General features: G+C 45.7%; 1 protein-coding gene across 1 annotated transcript; it reads right to left on the bottom strand.

The window, feature by feature from the left end:
- Window positions 1-542: 542 nt before the first annotated feature.
- On the bottom strand, window positions 543-26,351 carry MKI67 (marker of proliferation Ki-67; the record flags this gene model as incomplete). Its single annotated transcript, XM_081073998.1, has 14 exons — window positions 543-3,613; window positions 5,510-5,962; window positions 6,810-12,007; window positions 12,921-13,064; window positions 15,065-15,236; window positions 15,341-15,459; window positions 15,546-15,867; window positions 16,780-16,958; window positions 18,233-19,291; window positions 19,771-19,816; window positions 20,533-20,599; window positions 23,367-23,482; window positions 23,573-23,651; window positions 26,260-26,351. The coding sequence occupies 14 exons, from the start codon at window positions 26,349-26,351 to the stop codon at window positions 3,548-3,550; spliced, it is 8,112 nt and encodes a 2,703-aa protein (XP_080930124.1). The 3' UTR covers window positions 543-3,547.

Here is a 26,351-nt window from a genome sequence, read left to right as displayed (position 1 = left end):
ACACTGATTTGTACAGACAGGTCATTTTAGGACTTCTAAAATTTAGCTCAGATCTGTCAGAGAGACAGCCCCTCCAGCGTGGGTGGGCACAGTGGGCTGGCCCAGCATTCACAGGACTTCGCAGGCCTGAGGGTGCAGGAAGCACGGAGTATCAGAGTATCGCAGCCTTTGGGAGCTGCCCTTGGGCTGGAGTCCCCAGCAGACACCGAAGCTGTGAGCTGGAGTTGCTGAGAATCTCCAAAAACGAGAACCGTCAGCTTCAAGTCCACATTCAGGAGGAACCAAGGAGTCCTTGTAATGTTGCTTTTCCTTCTAAATCTAACAGTCTATGAGGCGGCCCTTGGCACCTCCGTATGGCTCTGGTGTCCCCCACTTTAGCTCTGTCCTTTCTGCCTTCCATACCCCTCGCAGCAGATTCCTCTTCCCGGTATTCTGGGCCTAGTGTGGGATTTAAGCAAACTCATCTTATTACTTGTATTTAATGAATTGGATGAGCCTCGTTATATATGTTAAAATGGGATGATTTGAAAACCTTTTATCCCCCTCTCCAAAAAAAAAAAAAAAATCACCTGCAGTGAAATGCAGTTTGCTTTTGTGGGCCCTTCAATTGTTGGGTTTTCCTCATGGGTCTGCACTTCCCTTAGATAAGTGGCACCTCACCTGTGCTGTGTGACAGCCCCCCCCCCCCAGTGAGTGTGTGCATGAGTGTTTGTGTGGGGGGTGAATCTTGCCTAAGGCAGGCCCCAGTGGACTGGTACAGAATTTAAATGAAGCAAGTCATGGAGGCTGTGGCAGCGGGATCAGAAGCTTGGAAGCAGAACAGTAAATTGAGTTCCAGTTACCAAGAGGGTTCCATCACGGCTGTTACTTAGAACCTGAGACTCAGAGAAGTTACCAGACCACACAGCAAATAGGTAACTCCTGCGGCCTGTTCTCAAACACATTAGCCTGGTTGAATGGTTAATATTTGTCTGATGCTTTCCCCCAGAAAATGCTAAATGAAGGCTGTATCCTGTGGATATGTTTTATTTAAACACTTGTGTAGCCCTTGAATGAGCTCTTCTAATCCAGCACCTACAAAGCCTGTACAATGAAAACCACCCTTATTATACTGTTGAAGTACTGTACTCACAAAGGTGAGCAAATGTACTGATATAGTTCAGTGATATTTTTGGTTGGAATTGAACCCTAAAGGGTTTTTTAATTAACTAGTATACTCCATTCCCCAGGCATACGGCTAATTGAAATTTTTCTATGACTGGTTCCTAATTACTACTAAATCGGAAGTGTTGGCAGAACTTAATCATAGAGAAATCCTAGTTTCATTTTGTTGAATTTTGCCTACCTGAATGACACCTTCTGACTTATACCTTCAAATAAAGTATCTTTACTGATGAGGCTGCATTTCCTATACTCCCCCTTCCGTTCACCAGTATCCCACCCTCTTCCTGACCCAGCTCTACTGTCACCTTCCCTGTGGCACCCATCCCCATCCTAAAGCCTTCCCTCAACCTGTCACTTTTCCTTAGAATTATGGATGAAAAAGGGGCCACACACTAAACCTGACAAGTTCAGGGGAGGCCTGCATGGCGGGCCTTACAAACTCAGACCGACAGTAACCACATAGGATGGTCTGAATATAAAAATTCCTAAGTAAAAGTGGGTCATGACAGTTACAGCCCAAGCCTGTAGCTTCCTGGACAAAGGTCGGCCTGTCTATTGTCTTTTTGCATCTGAGATAACATACCTTTGAAATGTCAGAGTAATCTTTTTCAGACCTCTCAGGGTACAACCTCCCACCAGAGCAGAGGCCACAGAACCCCTCGTTATCTTGTTCCGGAATACCATCTCTATGCAACATAAATTATACTTAACTGTACCGTACCCACCAATGCAAAAGAAGTCTGTGTCTCTCATTTTGCATCTTATCCAATCCCAGAGATTTCCCCACTTGCTTTCTACCACCCCCTTCATCTACGACCCATGGATTTCATGTAACCCTCCTTGTCTCCTCCTTTGATTCTAATGTATAAAGTAAGCTGCAAAACTGCCATTCTCCCGAGCATTTTCTTAATTCATTGAGAGTTTGCTTCCCAGCCATTGTCAGTTTGGCTCAGATAAACTCTTACAAGACTTGTTCTTAGGCTGGACGTTCTTTAATGGTCAGAATCTTAGGCAACACTCTACAGACCTCCACTGTGGCAGCCAAAATACCAAAAGCAACTACCATTGATTCAGACACGCCAAGATTCGTACTTTCATTCAGCAAATGTTTATTTTTATGTGAACCCGGCTCCACACCAGACACGGGAGCACCGCCTGTCTCTGAAGCTCACTGTTTAGGGGACAGCCACCCTTTCTTGTCTTCCATCCTCACCTTAACCTGGCAAGGCAGGTAAATGGGCAGGATTCCACACAGGTGACTGGATGGAAGGTGTGCGATTTTCTGACTTAGAAAACACAGGGACAAAAGGACAGTGGAACATAAAAGTGGACAGGCCCAGCAGCTAGCTGTACTCATGGGTCTGAAACGGAAGCAAGACGTAGGAGGTGCTGGCTGGCAAGTAAGATTGGCATTTCGGGCGAAGGCCCCTGTGCTCTGCCACTGTCAGAAATGGCCTCGCTTTAGGATGGCTTGTGTTGCTTCCAGGCAATGCGCAGTGCTGGGCACTAAGTAGGGTGACAGGTGGTCAGGAAAAGCACAGGTGGAAGCAGATCCAGCAGAAAGCTCAGAAAGTGAAATGATGGGAAGGCACGACAAGCTAAGGGGGGGTTACAGAATCGAGCGGCGCCCTGGCCGATGAGTGGGCAGGTGTCTTCTCAGAGGACAGCAGGCCTAGTTTAGACAAATATTCTTAAAGTGACCAAGGCAAGTCACTAGGCAGTCCTCAAATGTGGTAACCTCTGTACCCTGAAGATGGGGTCACAAGCCATCGTCCAAATCACACTTTCATTCCCTTAAGTGATAAGGATCCCAAGGACGCAGACGACCAACGGCCCTAGTGTGTGGGCCATATAGACGCCTCCCTCATTCAAAATGCAGCTCGTAAGCGCCATTTATCTGTACATTTGTCCATCCCTAGTTTCCTGAGTGGCTGCCCAGGGTGGGGTATGAGGAAGAAATGCCCCTGCCTTTCAGATTCCCATGGGAACAAGGACAAACACTGAGTATTTACAAAGCAAGTGCTAGAGCCTGGGGAATGGGGACCCACTGGGAGGGACCTGCTTCAGGGCTTCACCCAGCAAAGGTGAAGCCCATACCTCGGCCCAAACTCCCACCCCATCCTACCCCCCATCCCACTCCAGCCCATCCCCCCACCCCACTCCATCCCACCGCCCCCCAACCCACCCCAGTCTTAAATTTTTATCATTAAGCTCCTTATGGGGGCTCTGAATAGACTACTGAGAGCCAGAAATTTTTAAGCTTGGTGCCCTTAAACACTCAGAAAAGCATTATTTACAGAACTCCTTTTTAAATTTACAGCAAACGTTGTATTAGAACTTAGCACTAAATTTACTACTTTTTTTCCCCTATTAAACTTCTTAACTAAATATCTTCACCGCCCCGGTGCCTTCTGGTTCTTAATTTCTTGATGCATGCATTGTCATCCTCCTGTTTGGGAAGAAAAATACAACTTTTAAGTCATTTAAAAGAACGATTTTTGTAACCAACTCTACAAAAACCCAAATCCTTACTAGGGAAAATGAATTTTGAGGTTGGAAATGAGTTTTTAAATATATCCTGTGAAAGTTACTTTTGTTCTTTAAGCTGCTTTTACTATTTGGTTTTTTAAACGTAACCATTTTATCTTTTGATAGAAAAGCTTGTAACCTAAGTTAATATACAATTAAAAAAATAATTTCTACCCAAATACACCGATTTTTACTAATTAAAAAATACCACTCAGAAAAAGCAAATTCAAATATAGAATGAGGAGGAAGAGATTGTTGGGTCTTCTAAACAACCTAGGTGTGTGAAGAGGACAGTGGTCAATATTGAGTGTCACCTGAGGCCACCTGCTGTGTGAGCTCCAAGGGGAATTGAGGGATGGAAGCTCATCCATCCAGACATTTCAATAAAATCTAAAAACCAAGGATGACCTGCCTTTTCAGAACCAGCCCCCCAAAGCCTCGGGGGCTGCCCCTGCCTCCCAGGTGAGCGGCCAGGTGTCTGAGCTGCTGCTTCACAGGCCCCCAGCCCAACACCCCATCCGAAAAGGCTCATTGTGGCTTGTGGCTGGGGCACTTTAGAAGCAGCTCCCACCACTGACTTTATCAAGTGATCTGTAATACTGGGGGGGGGTGGGGATGGGGGTCAGAAAACCCAAAGGGCAAGAATTAAAACATCTATAGCTGAGTTTGAATGCAAACGACCTGAAATACTTGAATACTGACTAGTGTCACCTCATTACAGGGCAGCACAACGTTGTCAGGTGACTGAACTCTCAGGAAAAGGTCCAACAGAAGCAGTGTCCTCTCTCAGAAGGCAGGAAAGTGTGAAATCCGCTTGCAGATGACGACAGAACGGTAAATCCACAAGCTAATAAAGGGCTGGGGAGGGATGCATCATCCTGGCTTTGGGGCCAGTCACCTGCTCTGTACCTGTTCACTCATGACTCTAAGGGGCGGGACTTTCACTGGGGCCCTGGATGTGAACGGATGCAGCTGCCATCGCATTATTCCAACAACAGTAAACGCGTCTCCTGCCTCTGCAGTTGGCAGCGCACCAGACGACCACTGGGCAAGCAGTCAGTTCACACAGGAGGTTGTCAGAGCACTGGCCCCCCAGCACCGTCCCCAATGGGTGCTAAGAAGCAAACGTATCCCACTCACCACAAGGGGACTGTTCAACCTCCCTCCCTTAAACTAGCAAAACCAAATACTGCCCAGAACACTGAACTGCATCATGCTTTGGGATTTACTCGGTGATCCTACACAGCTCACGTGTGGCTGAATGGGACATTTTAGTAGCACTGCCCGTACCTTAACTCGGAGTATCTGATTTGAGAGAGGACACAGCATTTCCTGTGGAACTGCAGCTCTTAACCGGAACTCTTAACAGTAAGACCTGGGTGGTGTAGGGACACACCTGCCTTTCATTCACTTAGCTTTTCAAAGGAGCCCCTTGGAGATCCAGACAGGACCACCTTTCTGCTTTAGTAAGTTCTGTTGAACCGACAGGAGACGGAAGACATCTGCCTAGAATGTTAGTACGGGGTATGTAATAAGCAGTCAGAAAGTATTAACAAGATAAGCCTCTGTTCTTCCTGAACGGTGTCTTCATAATGTGAATTTACTCCTGGAAATGGGAATTCCCAAGGCAGATCTAACTAAACACAGCTACAAAACATAAAAGACTCACTTTAGAGTCCTGCTTTGTGAGTTAGTCTAACTGGGAGCTGGCAGCGTGTTGTGATACATAATGGTTTTCTTTGCTTTTGCAACATGGGGCAGAGATTATATTGAAGCATTCTATGCTCATTCAAAAGAGAATCAGTCAATTACTTGCCTTTTTAATATTTTCGGTAGATCTCTTGACACTCCGAGTGACTCTCTGTTTGGATGCCTTCTCCAAAGTGTCCCCGGTAGGACAGACTGTCATCTTTTTGGGTCTCAAACCCACGGAGTCTGAACGTTTGGATCCTTCTTTCTCTTCCCGAGTTTTCTTCATCACACGGATTTCCACACTTTTCTCCCATGCGTTCTCCTCGGTCACGTCTGACAAGTGCTTCGTACTCTGTCTTCCAGATCTCAAGCACATTCTCCTTTCACGGACTTGGCCCCCAGATGTAGAATTCTTGGCTCCATCTTCTAGATGTTGAAGCTTCACCTTTTGGGAGGTATTCGGGGCCTTCTTTTCATTCCTCTTTACGTTAGTCTTGTCTGCTGATTCAAGAAACTCAGGTCTTCGCTGCTCTGCCCCATTGGTTTTATTTGGGGGTCTGGAGCGTAGGGATATTCCCTAAAAAGTCAAGAGACAACCACAAAATGCCAATAATGCATAATAACAAAGCTCAAACTTCAACATGAAGAAAAAAGTCACTCAAAGGGGAACTCGTCTGAATATTTCACATTAACTTTCTAAGATTCTAGTAATCTAAGAATTTCACTTTGTTCCTATGGAGATGTCGTCACCTCTACCGATAAACCATAAATAAGGAATTCAATAAAAATTTCAGTCACAATGTTGTATATGTCAAATCTGGTTCTAACAAGCATTAGAGGGGCATTATGGAAAAATGCCATTTTATTCAGGCAGTAAATGAGGTCCTCCTCACGTGTTAACAGTCACTGCTAAAGCAGAACAGGAAAATCTCAATTTCTGGAAGTTTACAAACGTCTCTCCATGCAGTAGTAACCTCTCTCCAACAATCTCTACAGGTGACAGTTACATTCTTCTCAGGACCCTACGTATAGCATTCTAACTGTTTAGACATTGACACACATTCTACTTCTGCTCGCACTCCTGGTTGTGGTCTGAACGACACAGGCTGAGCTGCCCACGTTTTTTCTGCACGATGCCTCACACCTTTGAAGACGAACAGTACTCATTCAGTTCCCGAGGAACATCTCAAACTCTGGAGTGATAATTTGGGCTTGTTATTTCCCCAAATGAGTCTGTTCTCTGTAAAGCCCCAAACAGGCTCTTCAGGAGGGTCTGCAGTTACGCACTGTGTTCACGGCGGACCCCTTTGGGAAGGGATGTCCATATAAATTCAGGTTACACACAATCTATATCAAATATTACCTGGAAATGGAGAACAGCCATCCAAAATGACAACTAATGATTATGAGACATCTACCATTACCTTAGCGGGCGAGGCCACGGCTTCTGCTTTCTGTTCCTGAGTTTTAGTTTTCATGCTGTTGCTGGACAGCTCTTCCACGGGTTCAGTCCTTCCTGCCCAAACCCTCCGACTTTTCTTCTTTGTGATCAAGGGTGCAGGCGGTTCACATCTCTCTCTGGGAGCTGTCCTCTGCCTCTTCTGCAGTGGCGTCTCCGGGGCAGTCTCCTGTGCACATGTCGCAGAACCCAGCCTCTCCCTTCCTGTGACAGTCCCCTCTTTTCCACGCTTCCTCTTGGGGCACTGGGAAACGCTGCTTTCACTTGGTGACCTTACAGGGTCTCTGCTGCTTGCCAGGTTGCCCATGGGCTTTACATGAGGGGCTCTGAGGACTCTTCTGGATGTTTTCACAGGGTCTCTTCTGTCTGGTGTTTGCGTTGTAGTCCTCTTAACATTCTCAGTGTCATTGCCGTGTTCCTCCGGGTCTGCGGTTTGGAGGAGCTCTGGGCAGCCAGCTGGGACTTCCAGGGGCAGGGCCTTTTCCTTCCGTGTTCTTAGCAGACGCTTGCTGCCCGTTGCGTTCTCTGCAGGGCCCCGTTTTGGCTTTGCCGTGCCCTCACACACAATGACGTCTTGATGACCACCTACTGATTCTCTATGAGCGCGTGTGCTTCTCCCCGTCCGTGTGGGCTTTCTGAGCGCTGTCGGCTCTTTCTCCCCGTTCGCTTTCCCTGGAGCTGCCTTGAGCTGTCTCTTGCCTGCTGGCAGGATGCCTGGTCCTGGTTGTGAAGACTGGCGGCGAGTCCTAGTGGTTTTGACAACAGTCACTGGTTTGTCTGTGTGATCTGAGGTTTGGAAGGGCTCTTCGAGGCCAGCCAGGTCTTCTAGGGGTTGAGAGTCTTCCTCAGGTGTTCTTGGCTTTCTCTTGCTTCTAGTCACGTTGTTTGCAGGGTCCGGTTTCTGTACTGCACTTTCCTTAAATACCGTCACGTCTTTCTCATCACCCTCTGGTTCTCTGCGTGAGCGTGTAGTTTTCCGTGACGCCCGTGTGGGCTTCCTGAGCAACGAAGCCTCCACTCCTATGTTCGCTTTCCCGGGAGGTGCCTTGAGACAGCTCTTTCTACCTATTGGCATGACTGCTTCTGCTGGTGGAGACTCGCAGGGTATTTTGGTTTTGTCATCGGTTACCGGTTCCACTGTGTGATTTGGTGTTTGGAAGGGCTCTTCGAGGCCAGCCAGGTCTTCTAGAGGTTGGGCCTTTTCCTCAGGTGTTCTTGGCTTTCTCTTGCTTCTAGTTACATTTTTTACAGGGTCTGGTTTCTGTACTGCACTTTCCTTAAATACCGTGACGTCTTTCTCATCACCCTCTGGTTCTCTGCGTGAGCGTGTAGTTTTCCGTGACGCCCGTGTGGGCTTCCTGAGCGATAAAGTCTCCACTTCTATGTTCGCTTTCCCGGGAGGTGCCTTGAGACAGCTCTTTCTACCTATTGGCATGACTGCTTCTGCTGGTGGAGACTCGCAGGGTATTTTGGTTTTGTCATCGGTTACTGGTTCCACTGTGTGATTTGGTGTTTGGAAGGGCTCTTTGAGGCCAACCAGATCTTCTAGGGGTTGGGTGTTTTCCTTAGGTATTCTTGGCTTTCTCTTGCTTCTAGTCATGTTGTTTGCAGGGTCCGGTTTCTGCACTGCACTTTCCTTAAACACTGTGATGTCTTTCTCATCACCCTCTGGTTCTCTGCGTGAGCGTGTGGTTTTCCGTGACATCCGTGTGGGCTTCCTGAGCAATAAAGTCTCCACTTCTATGTCTGCTTTCCGGGGAGGTGCCTTGAGACAGCTCTTTCTACCTATTGGCATGACTGCTTCTGCTTGTGGAGACTCGCAGGGTATTTTGGTTTTGTCATCGGTTACTGGTTCCACTGTGCATTTGGGGGTTTGGAAGAGCTCTTTGAATCCTGCCATGTCTTCTAGGGGTTGGACTTTTCTCTTGGGTGTTCTTGCCCTCTTCCTGCTTCCAGTTACATTTTCTGCTGAGTCCAGTTTTTGTTCTGGAGTTTCCTTAAAAGCTTTAATGTCTTTATCATCACCTAGCGTGCTCACTGGCTCTGGTTTTGGAGATTTGTGGAGTATTTTGGTGGTTTTGTCATCAACCACTGGTTCCACTGTGCGTTTTGGTGTTTGGAAGAGCTCTCTGAAACCGGCCATGTCTTCTAGGGGTTGGACCTTTCTCTTGGGAGTTCTTGGCCTCTTCCTGCTTCCAGTTACATTTTCTGCTGAGTCCAGTTTCTGTTCTGGAGTTTCATTAAATTCTCTTATGTCTTTATCATCACCTGGCATGCTTACTCGCTCTGGTTTTGGAGATTTGTGGGGTATTTTGGTGGTTCTGTCATCAGTCACTGCTTCCACTGTATGTTTTGGTGTTTGGAAGAGCTCTTTAAATCCAGCCATGTCTTCTAGAGGTTGGACCTTTCTCTTGGGTGTTCTTGGTCTCGTCCTGCTTCCAGTTACATTTTCTGCTGAGTCCAGTTTCTGTTCTGGAGTTTCCTTAAAGAATTTGATGACTTTATCATCACCTACTGGGTCCCTGGGTGAGCCCATGGTTCCCCCTGGTGTCGGTGTGGACTTCCTGAGTGCTGACACATCTTCCTCCCCAGACACCTTCTGGGGAGGTGTCCTCAGTTGTCTGGGCATGCTGCTGGATATGGCGACTGGTTCTGGTTGTGTAGATTGGCAGAATACTTTGGTTTTGTCATCAACCTCTGGTTCCATTGAGCGATTTGGTGTTTGGAAGAGCTCTTTAAATCCAGCCATGTCTTCTAGAGGTTGGACCTTTCTCTTGGGTGTTCTTGGTCTCGTCCTGCTTCCAGTTACATTTTCTGCTGAGTCCAGTTTCTGTTCTGGAGTTTCCTTAAAGAATTTGATGACTTTATCATCACCTACTGGGTCCCTGGGTGAGCCCATGGTTCCCCCTGGTGTCGGTGTGGACTTCCTGAGTGCTGACACATCTTCCTCCCCAGACACCTTCTGGGGAGGTGTCCTCAGTTGTCTGGGCATGCTGCTGGATATGGCGACTGGTTCTTGTTGTGTAGATTGGCAGAATACTTTGGTTTTGTCATCAACCTCTGGTTCCATTGAGCGATTTGGTGTTTGGAAGAGCTCTTTAAATCCAGCCATGTCTTCTAGGAGTTGGACCTTTCTCTTGGGTGTTCTTGGTCTCTTCCTGCTTCCAGTTACATTTTCTGCTAAATCCAGTTTCTGTTCTGGAGTTTCCTTAAAAGCTCTAATATCTTTATCATCTCCTGGTGTGAACACTGGCTCTGGTTTTGGAGATTTGTGGGGTATTTTGCTTGTTCTGTCATCAGTCACTGCTTCCACTGTATGTTTTGGTGTTTGGAAGAGCTCTTTAAATCCAGCCATGTCTTCTAGAGGTTGGACCTTTCTCTTGGGTGTTCTTGGTCTCTTCTTGTTTCCAGTTACATTTTCTGCTAAATCCAGATTCTGTTCTGGGGTTTCATTAAATTCTCTGATGTCTTCATCATCACCTGGCATGCTTACTAGCTCTGGTTTTGGAGATTTGTGGGGTATTTTGGTGGTTCTGTCATCAGTCACTGGTTCCATTGTGCGTTTTGGTGTTTGGAAGAGCTCTTTGAGTCCAGCTATGTCTTCTAGGGGTTGGACCTTTCTCTTGGGTGTTCTTGGTCTCTTCTTGCTTCCAGTTACATTTTCTGCTAAATCCAGTTTCTGTTCTGGAGTTTCCTTAAAAGCTCTAATATCTTTATCATCTCTTGGTGTGAACACTGGCTCTGGTTTTGGAGATTTGTGGGGTATTTTGGTGGTTCTGTCATCAGTCACTGCTTCCACTGTATGTTTTGGTGTTTGGAAGAGCTCTTTAAATCCAGCCATGTCTTCTAGGGGTTGGACCTTTCTCTTGGGTGTTCTTGGTCTCTTCCTGCTTCCAGTTACATTTTCTGCTGAGTCCAGTTTCTGTTCTGGAGTTTCATTAAATTCTCCGATGTCTTTATCATCACCTGGCATGCTTACTTGCTCTGGTTTTGGAGATTTGTGGGCTATTTTGGTGGTTTCGTCATCAACCACTGGTTCCACTGAGTAAGTTGGGGTTTGGAAGAGCTCTTTGAATCCAGCCAGGTCTTCTAGGGGTTGGACCTTTCTCTTGGGTGTTCTTGGTCTCTTCCTGCTTCCAGTTACATTTTCTGCTGAGTCCAGTTTCTGTTCTGGAGTTTCCTTAAAAGCTCTAATGTCTTTATCATCTCCTGACATGATCACTGGCTCTGGTTTTGGAGATTTGTGGAGTATTTTGGTGATTTTGTCATCTACCACTGGTTCCACTGAGCGATTTGGTGTTTGGAAGAGCTCTCTGAATCCGGCCAGGTCTTCTAGGGGTTGGACCTTTTTCTTGGGTGTTCTTGACCTCCTCCTGTTTCCTGTTACATTTTCTGTAGGGTCCGATTTCTGTTCGGGAGTTTCCTTCAATAATTCGATGATTTTGTCATCACCTACTTGTTCTCTGTGTGAGTGTGTGGTTTCCCCTGGGGTCTGTGTGGACCTCCCAAGTGCTGACAGCTGTCCTACATTCACTTTCTGGGAAGGTGTCTTGATCCGTACGTTCATCTTGACTGGCGTGCTCACTGAGTCTGGTTCTGGAGATTTACAGTTCATCACGGCAGATCGGTTTTCCACATCCACTGATTCCTTGGTGTGACCTGGTGTTCCAAAGCTATGGATGTCCACCAGTTCTTTCTTAGGTTCTATCTCTTGCAATTTCTTGGGGGTGGTTAGGTCTGCTTTTTGTGCATATTTCATCTCTGAAGATCTTCTTGACCTCTTCACGGTTATCATCTTTTCAGAATTTTCTTTTGATTCGATGTTTTTCTTACATGTTTCAAAGGTTCTTTCACTTTCCTTCATCTCTTCCTCTAGTTTCTCTTCTCGGGTTTTCCTCAGATGTCTTCCCAAGATATTTTCAGCAGCGTTGGCCTCTTCATCTTTGTTCTCACACTCTGCACCTGGCACCTGTGTATTTCTGAGCTCCATGGACTTTCTGAACTTGTTTGTACTGAATTCCACCTTTGGAGGCTCTGCCTCAGATAGCAGAGTTTTCATATTTTCATTTACTACAAAACAGTGTGGTCTTAAGTCCAGGCTGGCAGACCTTTTATCGGACGTCTGTTCTGGTACACTCTGAGTACTGGGGAAAGCATTGTCTCCTATAAGAAATAAAAATATACATGATAAATATATTCTGTTCACTGTGTTGTTCCAGTTTGATATTTTATCCTCATGAAATATTGTGTAAGAGCCAATAATTCAACCTATCCACCTGACTAAAAATAGGAGGACTGCTTATGTGGCCATAAATCTGTCTTATATATCACCCATGCATGCTTAAGAACAATGTTATCTGGTAACATATACTAGGTTCACACATAAGTAGTTAGGATCTACAGGATTAGATAAAACAAAGACATTCCTTAACAAGGGTGCCTTGAAGGCTGCCATACCATGTCTCAGTGACCTCAACACTGACATTGTTTTCTTCAAACATGAGAAACACCTGTTTCTTCTTTTGAACCACCAGTGCAATAACATGCTTATACTTAATCCACTTAGGGTCCAGATTACACAGGAAACATCTACTTTTTAGTGACAGGAAAAATCTTCAGTGTAGCAAGGTGTTCGCTCGGCAAGAACTCGGTAAAGAGAGTAAGAAAGATTCTCACATCCCATGTCACACTCACACTGAGACATAACTCCCATCCAGATTAGCTGGAATAACTGCACAGTGTGTGCATATCATCTTTCTCTTTGTAATTTACATGTAAGTATGATGAGATATTACACTTTCAGCTTATCGGCCTCTTACACTAAATAAAGAAGGCAATAGTGTACACAGGTTGTTTGATTATTAAAGGAATATTCTTTTATGCAAGTCAGTGAATGCCAATGCTAGTTCAGCTGCTGATAGGAATTTCCCCTAAAAATACAACAGAGAAGCTGAAAAAGGTATTTTACCAGGAGTTATCTATTGTAGAGAAATAATACAATATCTGTTGTCAAAAAATAATACCATCTACAGTTGCTATTGTAGACATTAAAGTGCTGGGGGGGGAATAAACCAACCATAATTTTCTGGAGTGCATAGCAGAGGTTTTTCTTCTGGCTTAGGTACTCTATGCAAATCCTCTGAATTTGAAAAAGTGATGGGACATAGGCTTCTCACTGGTGGCTTCTCTTTTGCTGGTGTCTTGAACATCTCAGTTAGCCCTGTTATGTGAAAATATTGGAAAAGCCATTAACACATCACTCACATATGCAAACAACCATGCCAGTCATCACACAATCACACAACAAAGCAATCACTCCCTAGCATTCCTAGTGGGGGGGGGGGCGAGTCTCGTAGAAGAGGGTGAAGCATTAATAATAAACTCATTTTGTTCAAAGAGGGCAATGGGAAATTAGAATCTTTTATGTCCTGTTCTTTGCCTTTCCTCTTGGAAGGAAAATCAAACTAAGGGAGTTGTCTGCAGTCTCCCAACGTGGTAAGCACTGGTTGGAGGATGGGGAGGCCCTCCAGGTGCCTCCCCTGCAGGCGTCCAGAGACCCAATGCTCTTGTATTGACTTCAGAAAGTCCTAGCTTATGCAACTCTGGAGTTTATGAAGAAATAAAATGTCCCCAAATTTTTTAAAAAGGCATAGGGCTGCCCATTTTTAGTATGTCAAGTAATAATAGCAGCATCTTTTAATACCAAAAATTAGTAGCAGCATAAGCTCAGAAAAGAAAGAACCATAGAAAAGGGTAAAGAGTATCAAATGTACAGTGATGGAAGGAGAACTGACTCTGGGTGGTGAGCATACAATGTGATATACAGATGCTTTATTACAGAATCGTACACTTGAAACCTGTGTAATTTTACTCACCATTGTCACCTCAATAAATTTAATTAAAAACTAAACAAAAGAAAAAAGAAAAGAAAGAACCATTCAATACTTTAAATGGAAGGTTTAACTTTCTGAACAACTCGTATTATCCCATGTTCTCCTTACCTTCTCATTCTGCCATTGATGGATCAAAACACTGTCGGGCACCTGTCTACAGATTGTGTTTGGGAAGCCCGTTCTGAAGGCTCCCAAACCAGTCAACTCCCTGAAAAATACCTCTGCACCGTTCAGGCCTTGCTTAAAATACCCAGGATTTAGTCTTCGGCCCATGTTGATGTTTTGTTTTGAAAGTTATCACACCAAGGGGTGGACATTCTTGACTCTCTACGCAAGTGTCTTAAAGGAACACTGAAAAAATCCACTGTCCCGAGTACTGAGTATGTAAATTCTACTTTATCTTAAAATATTTTTGAGGATTTGTTTTCAGTGCTTTATAACATATATTAGAACACTCATACATGCATGTAATTTACAAGGTCACTCAGATAGGCATATAGCTGCATATTGGGTGCTATATGCTCAACATTTTCTTACTCATGGAGCTTGCTATCAAACCTTTGGTTACCACTGTTCTATAATCCTGTTGTTTTTTTAAAAAGCTAAATGCATTGAACCAAACATGACTCTAACTGGAGGGTACCCTATGTGGGTTATACACAGGCAAACAACAACTCTTCCATCTTAAAATCTACGAGAAAATAAATACAAGATTCCATCCAATGGACTCCATTCTCACCACCCTCCACAAGTGTCCAAAGTAGAAAAACCACTGGTCAAATTCCATAGCGTGAAATGCAGGCCCTGGGTTCTTGCCATGGTTCCAATCTGGGACAACCATAAGCAAGTCACATCCCACTTTTACTGAAAATGGCAACACTGGCTCAGCTCTCCATGCCTAAATGAAACCTTTTCACAGGCTTTGGTTCCACAACAACAATGAAGCTACAAGGAAGGAAAGGAAATCTGGAAGAAGCAAAATACTGCTCAACCCAATTGCCCCAACTCTGGGGCAATCGGTTGGCTTAAATGCAGGGGACCATAGAGCACCATAGAGCACCTTCCAGCCTGTGCTGCTCTGAAGGGCAGACGTGCAGTTACCGCTCACACCTGCTTCCTGCAGGACACGTGAGCCCCAAACCATCAGGGGCTGTTCTTGTTTTCCGAGCCACCTTTCTCTTCCTTGACCATCGTGACGGCAGGAGGTTGACTGGTGTTTATTCTCCCGACCCACTCACAGCAAATAGACAACCACAGCACTCACCCACACTTCACACGCAGGAGGCTCGAAGGGCTCTGGTTTCTGAGAGCCAAGGCTATGTTTTACCTGAAAAGTCTTCATTAAAGTCGATTTTTTGGTTGAACACGAAGTTGTTGAGCATTCTGTAGGGCCGAGCAGGCACGTTTACTTTTTCGATGTGAGCTTTGCCTACTACGATGGTACAGGGAGAGTTTGCGTGGCCTGTGCTAAATTGATTGTGAACACTGCTTGTAGGCTTCTGGAAAAAAATCAGGAGAGCAACAAAACGTCAAAGCACAAAGCCACGCTTAACACCATTTTAAATATCTGGTGTAAAAGAGCACTTCACATGGGAACACATACCTTTGGAGTATTAATTCTCCTTTGTCTTTTGTTCAGCTGTCTCCGTGGGCCGTGCTTAACGACTTTAGTTTGTGTTTGTTTGGCACTAAGTTTTACCACATCCGCCCATGATTTTGCCACTGCCAAAAGGAAAATAGGTTGAAACTTTCCCAAACTAGCATTGAGAAAACTCCCCTTAAAACACACTTGCTAATATGACACTAACCGATCAAGTTGGCCTCAGAGGCGCCACTCCTCCTCTTGGAATGAATCAGCTGTAAGATTTCCTGCTGGCTTCGATCCACGGACGTTCTCCTGGAAGGTCCGCTGCTGCTTCTCCTGCCTCCCCTCTTAGGAGTCTCTGTCCGCTGTGGAGACGTGCCACCAGTGGAGGCGGAAGATGGCTCGGAGGACCTCCGGCGTTTGTCATTTCCAGCTGGAGTTTTCACAGGATTACGAGCTGGGGAGCTCCGAAACACATTTTGTGCAGTCACTCCTAAATGGGTTTCTGAAGAAGATTCTTCTTTTCCAGATGGTTGAGACTGTTCCTGATAAAATTTAAATGTTCTTGAGAAACCTTACCACAAATATCATACCTCTGGGGTGAATGTTTACGCCCCACGCAGTGCAGAATTTTAGCTGTTTACATGTTGAAGCACCAAAACATTTCAGGCACTATCTGTGGAAGGTAGAGGTTGGAGTCTGTCCCCTTCACTTAAGGAGGGAGAAAGAGGCAAAAGCAGCAAACATGTCTTGATTGGGGAATTTCAGATGGAAAGATGGGAGGAATTTCTGAAGGAGAGGTGAGTGGTCTGATCTGAACCCAAGGAAACAGCATCCGTGGGTGTGTAGCCACCTTCACTGTCTACAAAAGGAGGCCTGCTCACCTGTGGGAGCCAGTGTAAGACGGGAAGGAAGCCAGACACTCCTTGCTAGTTTGGCAATGAAAAGGAATGAAAGACGACCCAGACCCTCTGAGGAAGGTGAGCTGACGGATCTAGTATCTAGTATCTAGAGATCTAGTATCAGGACCACACAGCCCAGGGGCGCCGATTAAGTGTGAAATAGCTGACAGTGAAAATCATAGGTGTCCCCCTTTCATCTTATAATTCTAAAAGAAAAAACAACCACCTTACGGTTGTGTGTCATGATGTCCCCGGATTCTTTTCAATTGGTTTTTACTATAACCCCAGCGTGACCTCTGGCCCTGTAAGCGGCTGGCAGGCAGCCTCTGCAGGAAATCACAACACCCTACGGGCTCACCTGTGCTCCACCACTGTTGGTGGTGGTGAAGAAGGAAGCCAGGTTCTCGTTTTCTAATACCTAAGTCAATGAGCTCTTATTTAGATTTTTCACTTTTCCTTTTTTATTAGGAAGAAGAGGTCTTAATTGTAATTCTACTCCTGTGAGGAACAAGGATGTGAGTCCCCAGATGGGAGAAGAGAAGCTATTAAACGTACCTTGATGATTTTCTTCAGGACAGTTGTTGCAGTGTGGGTTACAAGAGACCTTCTTTTCATGGGTGTTTCACCTCTCTTGAGAGGTGTATTGGGAGGTAGGTTTTCATCAAATAACTCAGGTCTCAGATGGCCACCAAAGGAGACCCGTCTTCTCTTCAAGGGCATGCCCTCAATCATATCTAAAGTAATGGATACAAACAAGGGGAATGAGAAAAACACACCTGTACTTACGACCTGTTTCAAGTTGCTATTGAAGACAAACCAGTGGTAAAACTCATTGACCCCTAAGCAGGACAGTGTACTTTCACTCTGGTCAGCTGATGAAGCCAGCGCTGCCTCAACAGCTCATGAAAGTTCGGGGTCAGAGCACCCAAACCTCACGTCCCAAATGGACAGTACAACGACGTTTCCTTACAACGTTGAAAAACCCAGCTTGACGTAGCTTAATAAAGGGATTGGCCCGAACCAGAGGCGCTCAATGAGCCGCAAGGGCGGATGGAGGCGGAGGCTTTAGCAGGCCCTGGAGAGAACCTCCCACCCGGGCCTCACCCGGACCCACCCCGAGAGCAGGACGAGCTGAGGCTGCCGACGACTCCCGGGCAGTTCATACGACCCCAAAACCACGACACATCTTAGCACCACCCGTCAACACAAATCCTTGGCCGAGGGACTCGCCCCTCGTGATTCGGGTAGGGTCATTGTGACGGATGTCCGGAGTGCAATTTCTGAGCCGCGCGGCTCCGCACTGCAGAGCCCTGCACGGGCTGAGCCCCGACAGTGGCGAACTGCATGCGACACCGGGAGAGCGTGCAAAGTGCAGCACGCCCAGCGGCTACCAGGCCCTCCCGCTGCCACCCACTGCCTGACATTCGGTTGTCCGTTTCCCCGTTTACAAAGGGGAGATAAAAGCACCTGTGCCGTGGGTGCTCCTGTGCAGCACAGCCTGGCACGGTGCGGGGTTTCCTAAGAAACTGCCGGTGCCAGACCCTGAGAGCGGTGTCGATACCTGAGGGCCGGCCTGTAAGAAAAGATTTCCAAGGGCTTTCTGATGCCTTAATCTCTCTAGAGGATCAAACTCCCAGGACAGACACTTGTTCAGAATCAACCCTCCTGTGCAAAGTGGTTATGCAATTGTCTGTGTTGTTCGAGATGCAACAGGAGAATCAACTGTGTTTGGACCACGGCCTCCTTAGACACCACCCGCTGCCCCCACACCCTTCCCTAACAACCTGCACCTCCTGTCACTGCCTGTCCTGGTCATCCAGGTCTTCAGGGCGGGGCTCTCAGAGTGGGCAGTGAACACCGCTGTCGCATTGTCCCCTTCGTGCCATGTGGCTTCTCTACCCCAGAGCGAATGGTTATGGGAAAAAGGACGGCCTCGTTAATGTATCGCCATACCCAAGGTAGACGCGCACTTCTGGGGGGGAATAAATTTACAGTTTCATAAACTTACTGGTGGAGTCGCCCAAGCTGCTGACGTCGGGCGAGCGAAGGCCTGGCGAGCCGGGACCCCTCTGTCCCGCGGGGGCGCCGGCGGGCACCTTCCTGTCCCCGGGAACGGGCAGCGGAGCCCACGCCGTCTGCTTCTGCGTTCCTGTTTCTAGCATAAGAGCGTCTACATTCGCAGGCACGCTGCTGCTCCTCCGCCTCTTCCTGGACAGGACGTTTCCCGGGGTGTTTCCGACATGATCGGCATTTTCAGGTTGAGCGGGTGTTTGGTTTCCAGCCAAGGGCTTCCGAGGCAGAGGCGTCCCGTTATGGGCCCGGGAGCTTCCTCCGCTTTCGGCCGGAGTCACCGGCTCCTCCCCGTTGACAACACGCGGGCCGCCGCTCCGACGTTTCGGGGTGAACCTCGGCTGCGAACGCGGTCCCGGGGTCCCGGGCTCCGTGGCCTCCCTGCGGGGAGCGCTGGGACTCACGGTGACCTTGGGCGTCCGAACAGGCCCCTCAGGCGTCCCCTTCTCCTTGTCACCTTCCTGTGCTCCCGAGGCGGGGTCTGCCTTGCTGTGAGCGCTGCGGCCGGAGGTCCGCCTGGCCTTCGGGGACACTGGCCTTGGGGCCTCGCCCTGTAAACCAGCAGCACTCTCATTTGCTGCGACGCAGTGACCCCGGGATCCTGATTTTCTACGACTCCGTAGCACATTTTCTTTCTCTGATCTCCTGTCTAACTTTTCCTTCATGGACTCATAAAGCTCCCTAAAGGGAGATTCATTCTCCTCACTATTCTCAACACACTGCACAGACGGAAAGGACGGCAATTGTCCATGCCCGCCCAGGGCCGGCACGCTGGAAAGGCCCTTAGCATCTCCAGCGGTGGGACCCGCTGCCTCTCCGCCGGCGTCTCCTGGAAGACGTGAGAGATGGACACTGGGTGTTTCCCTGGCAACAGGCTCTTCTGAGGCGTGTGAGACCGTCGGGGCCGCTCTGTCCTCCCACACGTGGGCCAGCGGCCTTCCTGAAACACTTTCTTCAGTGAGTTTTGAACAGGCCTTGGGATCTTGAACTTTCCCATCTTGACAGTGAGTCATGAAATAAGAAACAGAAGTTCAAGATTCTCAATAATTAACGTGTGCAGTATTCACATTTTAAAACCGTATCAAACTGTCTTATAACCTAGCTTTTCACTTTACCTGCAAATTACTTAACGCTCAAAATGTGTAATAACAGAATTCTGATACTAGTATTGTGGTCCAACTGAATCAATCACATTAGCCTCCTATGACCAACGTAAGACATCAAATGCTATTAATCTACTCAGAATTCAGCAGACAACTGAGCAAGACTATTGGTTTACACGTGGGCTCACCAGTAAACCCAGTGTCCCACACATCAATTGGAAAAAAGTCACCTCGGGTGTCTGCCTATGTTTGTCAAGCTAAATCACACAACCTCCTAACTTCTGCCAGCCTGGATATAGAACACACGTGTTCTTATCCCTTCCTTGCCATAATACTACAGAGAACTGACCTTGTAGGATCCAGAACTACTCACCAGGGTCTGAATACAAGCCAGACGTTGAGACCTGACGCGGAGACGCCTGCAAATTGGCAAAATGAGAGTGGTGATTTAGATGCCTTTTCCAGCACCAACAGTCAGACTTATTAAAATACTCTTCCTAGTGACGATCTTCTTCACCAAATTGTTCTTATATGACTTTTAGTGACTGAGAAGAGCCCAAGACATGCAGATGCTAGTACTCCTAATTCAAGTATTTCTTAGCTGATTTTTAAAAATACAGTGATGGAGTAAGAAACAAACTTGAAGCTGAAAATCGTTTAAACTGAATCACGGTGAGTTTTTACAACTTCCTCAAACTTCTTTCTTGCCATCATATGAAGGAAGAACCAAGATTAAAATTAGACATCACCTACACTCATTATCTGTGACCCTACCCAAGGTACAGAATGACTGACTATACTCGGGTTCACCAGAATGGGCTGCAGGACCTGTGGGTGGATTGAGGCCCGCGTCGGCCTGTGTGCTCCTGGCTGGGGGACACTCAGGGCACAGCCACAGAACTGCACCTATGGCATGGTCCCCTCGGGGCACAGGGAACACACCCAGCACGCCCGCTGGACCTTGTAACGGTGGGCTCATGGTCTTCCATGGGGAATGTTTGAGGGGGCCGAGCACAACTACAGAATAACACGTGCTTAAGATATATCATCTTCCCTTGGGAGAAACCACTCACCAACGTGCATATAATTGATTTCCTATCATCATGCAACTGTTGGGTACCCCTCCCCCCATCACCTGTTCATGTCTTTGTCCGGGAAATGCAGTTGACTTGCTTCCATTCTGATGACTTCCGTCTTCATACCTGAAGTGCACAGAATGACAGACACGTATTCAGACCACAGATCTGTCACCGATAACAAAGCCTGAGTATCCGATTAACGTCTAAGGAGCAAGGAACAAACTTCAGGTTTTATTCCAGACGTTACCTTATTCCTAGAAATAAGGTTAGAGTGAAGAAAGTATTTTTATACTGATCTACTCAGAGAAGCTGCCTCAAGTTTGTTTCGGAACACCAGTGCCCAAGGTCGGAGAACCGATTCCTTTCTGAACACTGACTAGCCTGTGTAATCCAACAGTTCCGAGTACCTCCTGTGTGTAGCCCTACTGCATTCGAGAGCAGAATCGGGGTTCCGCTAGTTGATATTCACGGAAATCATCTGATGACTGGGAGGGTGAACCAGGAAGCCGGTGGCGTCTGACGCCCTAACCACCATGTGACATCACTCTAAGAAGTACAGTGCTCACTTTCACTTAAGATCACTACGGTCACCCCTTTAGTTTCCCACGTATTCCATCTGTATCTGAATAAAGACAGGCCCAATTTAGGGGGCAGCAGATATTAAGCAAGAGACATCGTTGCCCTCACAGACCTCAGGTATGGATTCACAGGACCTTTTAAAATGCAGGCGGACTCGGGCACCTCAGTGAAATGGCATGGTGTGAATTTGGAGGCCCCGAGTCGGAGCAGGAGCAGCAGGGCATCAAGAATTGTTTCTCATGGAGCAGGTCTTGGGCGACCCCCTCCTGCTGAGATCCACTTCCTGGTTGTTATGGGAGGGATTCAATCTTAAATCATCTCAGTTTGAACAACATCTCATGTGGGGGATACAGTCCTGATCTCCATTCCACATCAAATACTTCCTACCTAGAAGTCTCTAGTCAACAAAAATACCGTTTAAAAATAAAGGCAAATCCACAAAAAGCCCAGAAAGAGGAATGACCAGGATGTCCAAATGATACATTTGGAAGTATCTATTTAATACAAATGAAGGCAGTAATGAAGATGGAGTCCCATTCAGCAGAAGGGATGAAAAAAAATGACCCGACTATATGTTTCCACAAGAGACATAATTTAGACCCAAATAGGATGAAATAAAAAGGATGAAAGCAAATGACAAACCATGCAAACAGCAAGCAGAACAGAGCTGGAGAGGCTATACTAACAGCAGACGAAATAGACTTTAAGATAAAAATTGTTCAGAGGCCAAGCACATTTTTTAATGATAAAAGGCTCAACCTGTCAGGAGAAAACCAATTACAAACAAAAGTGCATCTAACACTGGCTTCCAAGAGACAACCTAATCCTGAAGGATTATGAAAAGTTGAAATTATGTGATAGAAAAATATATAGTATGCAATCACTGATCGAAAGCCATTACTAAAGGCACAGGATATTTCAAAATGAGAAAGCTTCACCCACCCAATCATAGCCTCTAGTATAGGAAGCAAAAACTGACAGAGCTGAAAAACAAAAAGAAAAAAAAGAACTACTCAGTGAGTGATTTTAACTTACCTGTCTGGGTAACTAAGAATCAGGAGGAAACTGACTGATTCTAGTTAGAAATTTGAATCAATGGACATAGAAAAACACTGCCCCCAGCGGCTAGAGAGTACATTCTTTTCAAACACACAGGAAAGATTAGTAGAAACTATTAACCATATCTGATCATAAAGCAAGCCCTGACTCATTTCAAAAACTGGAAATTCCTTAAACGTCCATCCAGAAGGAATAAACTTTAGACCACCATGTTGTAACTGTATACATTATTCTAGTGAAATACTATGCAGTGAGACATCTGGGCTCTGAATCTTACCACCACAAAAGCAGAAGTCAGTTACGAATACGCACTTTGTGATTTCAAATTTATGGAGTCAATAGAGGCTGACAAAACTGTAGTGGTTAGGGATGCAGGCTTACGGAGTGAGACACTTTTATGCGATCAGAAAGCCACACTCGTGATTTACTTGGTGAGAGAAAGAAGCAGCGATTAGAAGACGCATGAAAGCAGCCTCTGGAAATATTCCAATGAAGCTTAGGGGGTGGATTAGTTTGCTACGGCCATCATAACAAAACGTCTCACACTGGGTGCCTTGGACAACAGAAACTTATTGTCTCACTCTCCGGCAGGCTGGACGTCCAAGGGCAAGGTGCTGGCAGGGCTGGCTTTCTGTGCCTTGCTTCTTGCCACCTTTTCACAAGGTCGTCCCTCAGAGCAACTGGTTCCTGGCTTCTCTGTGTCCTCATCTCCTCTTCTTAGAAGGACATCAGGCAGACTGGATCCAGGCCCTCTCTAACGCCTCCTTTGAACTCCATCACCTCTTTTGAGGCCCTAACTCCAAATACAGTCACATTCTTAGGTAGTGGGGGTTAGGGCTTTACAACATGAACGTTGGGGTCACCAGTCAGCCCATAACATGTGAGGATCACATGACATGTGAACCCCATAACAGGGCTGTTCACTTCATCTCATTTTGTATCTTTCTTGATGAGTATATTTTACTTTACAATGAAAAACAACTAAAAACTGTATGCAGGTTCACAACACAACCAAATGCAACTCCTTTAGGACCAGGTCACCCTTGGTTGGCACAGTGATCTGTGCTCAGATCCTTGAACTGGCCCACATACGCCCCATATGTCGGTACGACTTTACATTAAGTAGCGTGGGGAAGGACAAGTTCCAACACGGATATTCCCTCGCGTTAAAGAAGGATCACAGGTGATGGGCAAAGCTGGTTCGTGGTGAATCAGAAAAGCATTCTTTGCAGTCTAGTCAGTTTTGACCTACCTGAAAGAACGATCAATAATAGTTATCACATCTCCATGTTTTAGTTGCACGGGCTCATCAATTGCAGATCCATTCAGCTGTGTTGGATACGTGGCACTAATATTAAACAATATTGCCTACGAGTAGAAAGAAGGGGGGAAATAGGTAATAAATAGATTAAAAGTAGAGAGTAGTCTTTGAAAATAGTCTTCCAAAAACCCATTTACCTTCTGATCTTTGATTTCAATTTTGCAATGCTGTGTCGACACTACAGGAAGCTGGATACGAATGTCACATTCGACACCCCTTAATTGAAAAAAATTAAGATTTTTTTTAGGTTGCAATATTTTAAAATGTTACATCAAAAAACAGCACTTGGCTATATGTTTGATCTATAAATATGACAGAGGAATGACAAACTGGGTAATGTAAGTGATCTTTGAATTTTGCAAATAATTTTTACAAGTATTGTATAAGCAACTATATAAATCTTTAAAACGTACAGTACTTCAAAATAATATTAGAATATAAATTGATTGCCTTTTACTAAAATGTCTGTGCTTATAAGACCTAACTACAGAGGGTGCCAAAAAAATGTATACACGTTTTAAGCAAGGAAAAAACTGTATTAAAATTCTAATACTCAATATATACCAATAACAAAAGATGTATACAAGTCATGTGTATACATGTTTTTTGGCACCCTCAATGTAAGAGTGTTTTACGTTAGTTTGGAGAATGAGAACTACTTTTAATACTCATGCTTTTTCGTCTATAAAAAGGTTTGTGTACATTCATTTGTAATGTACACAAATGTATATTTGAAGGTTTACTCATCACCAAAAGTGCTGTATTTTATGCCAGAACTGCTCTGTGCCTCAGTTTCTTCAAATACAAAGAGAATTACATTGGCACCTATATCATGGTATTCTTCAAATGACTCAATGACTTGTGCACATCTGTCGTTTGCCTTGCCCACAGTAAAATCTCATTACTTATGAGCTATTTATTGTGGCTTTTAAAACTCTACTCTATTAACTGATAGATTCCCCAGTTTCTTATTACTAAAAATATTAATCTGCAAGCAACGATAAAACATTCTCTAGATTCAACTTCTGTTTTCACAAAAAGCTAACCTCAGCAGGAAGCACTGGGAGGGTGACTTCCCAAACCCACAGAAACTTGCCAGAGGTCCTTAGTGCGGCTCCAGTGTTCCCATTATAAGTTTGAACAAGTATATACTCTCCTCTCTGTTGTCAGTATGAACCTCTAGAGTCTATGTCTTCCTACCCATGTCCAATGGCCAAACATGAATTACAAAATCTCGCACAAAAATATAGTTAATCAATCACTGTTGTATAATAACCAGAATTACTGCCATTTGATACCAAAATGTTACACAGACACACACACACACACACACAGCGACAAAAAAATGTATACATATTTCAGAGTGTTCAAAATTGTAACAATATATAGTCACATTTGACTTCTGCAATTACAAGAGGTGCTCAAAGTGGTTACTATCAGCGTCCAGACACTTCTGATTGTGGCGAACTACTGCTACATAGATAACATCTCTTAAAATGTATATACATGTTTTTGGCACCCTCTATATATTTCTTTAGAAAGAAGCTACGGTAAGGGAACAGCTACTTGAAATCAAAGAAGAGAATTTGGTTTTTAGGTATCAGAATATTCCACCAAGTGAAAGAGATTATCTCCTTAGAACTGAGAATGTATTGGGCAGGAGACTGCCCCCTAGGATCACTACAGATGTGTGTATGGTGGTTCCCGGCCGAGGTGCTGTTGATAGTCCAGGCCAGATAATTCTTTACAGTGGGGGCTGCCCTGTACATTGTAGGAAATGTAGCACCATCCCTGACCTTGGCTCGCTGATGCCAGTGGCATGAGCCTCCCACATGGAGACATGGACAAATGTCTCCTGGGGGTCAAGTTGGCCCTCACTTGAGAAACACTGCTAGTCTGTCCATTCTCCGGCCACAGTTCCCCTGGACACTTACCGGAGTGCTGAGCACTGATCACCTCTTACATGCCGCACCCCACACCAGGCACTGGGGACATAATCATTAACCACACAGTCCTGTTGTTGGGGCTTAACAGTGGGAAGACAAACCAGAGACTCATCACCATGTGTGGCGTTAGGAAAGACAATGAAGACGTCCATTCAAGGCTCCTTTTCAGGTCACATTGAAACACATCTAGAAGCTGGAAAGGAATCACTCACATAGGAGGACAGAGAACATTCCAGTCCTAAAGCTCAAACTGGCTAAAAGCACCAAAGTGAGCAAGAGCGTGGAATGTCTGAGCTGGGGTGGAACATAGCAGCACAGGATCGGGGTGACCGATCTATCCTTGTAAAGACAGTGTTAGAAAATGAGAAGGGGTGCAATTAGTAATGTGGCCTGTTCCAGGGGAACCACACTTATGAAGACAAGAGAGAAGTTCTCAAAACACTAGGAGGACTTTCCCTCCGGTGTTCATTTTTCCCCAAACACCAGCAAGCCATATAGGAGCCTCCTTCCTCCATTTGCTCTAGTATCCCCCAGTAACCAGTGAATGCCACATTTGAAGGGATTTCAGATAAACACAGTTGTTTTCTAAAGACTGCCGGAAGTGAATCAGGACTTGAGAATCATCTATATTTTTCTCCATTTACAGATGTTTATCAGATCAACTTTAACATTTGATTAGAAACCAGTTAATATATAAACATTGTTTTCAAAATTCTTTTTGTAATAAACCACCACTTCAAGTTGACAATGCATAGGAAAATCCATAGCAAATGTGAGGGCAGGAACTACTCCCAGAGCCCTGTTTCCAGTCTGTTAATCTGTGATTAGGAAATTCAGGTCGTTCAAGCTAAATGGTCCGGGCAGTGCGCAGGGCTCACCTTCCAAACAAGCAGGTGCTGAGACTCAGAGGAAAGTGGGGGCCGTCGACCCCGCTCCTTTTGATGGTAACAAGGTGTCCGGTAGGACCCAT

The sequence above is a fragment of the Rhinolophus hipposideros genome (assembly GCF_964194185.1).
Source record: "Rhinolophus hipposideros genome assembly, chromosome: 15".
NCBI lineage: Eukaryota > Metazoa > Chordata > Mammalia > Chiroptera > Rhinolophidae > Rhinolophus > Rhinolophus hipposideros.
Note: the sequence above shows the minus strand (reverse complement) of the source record. Positions and strands in the feature narration are given on the sequence as shown.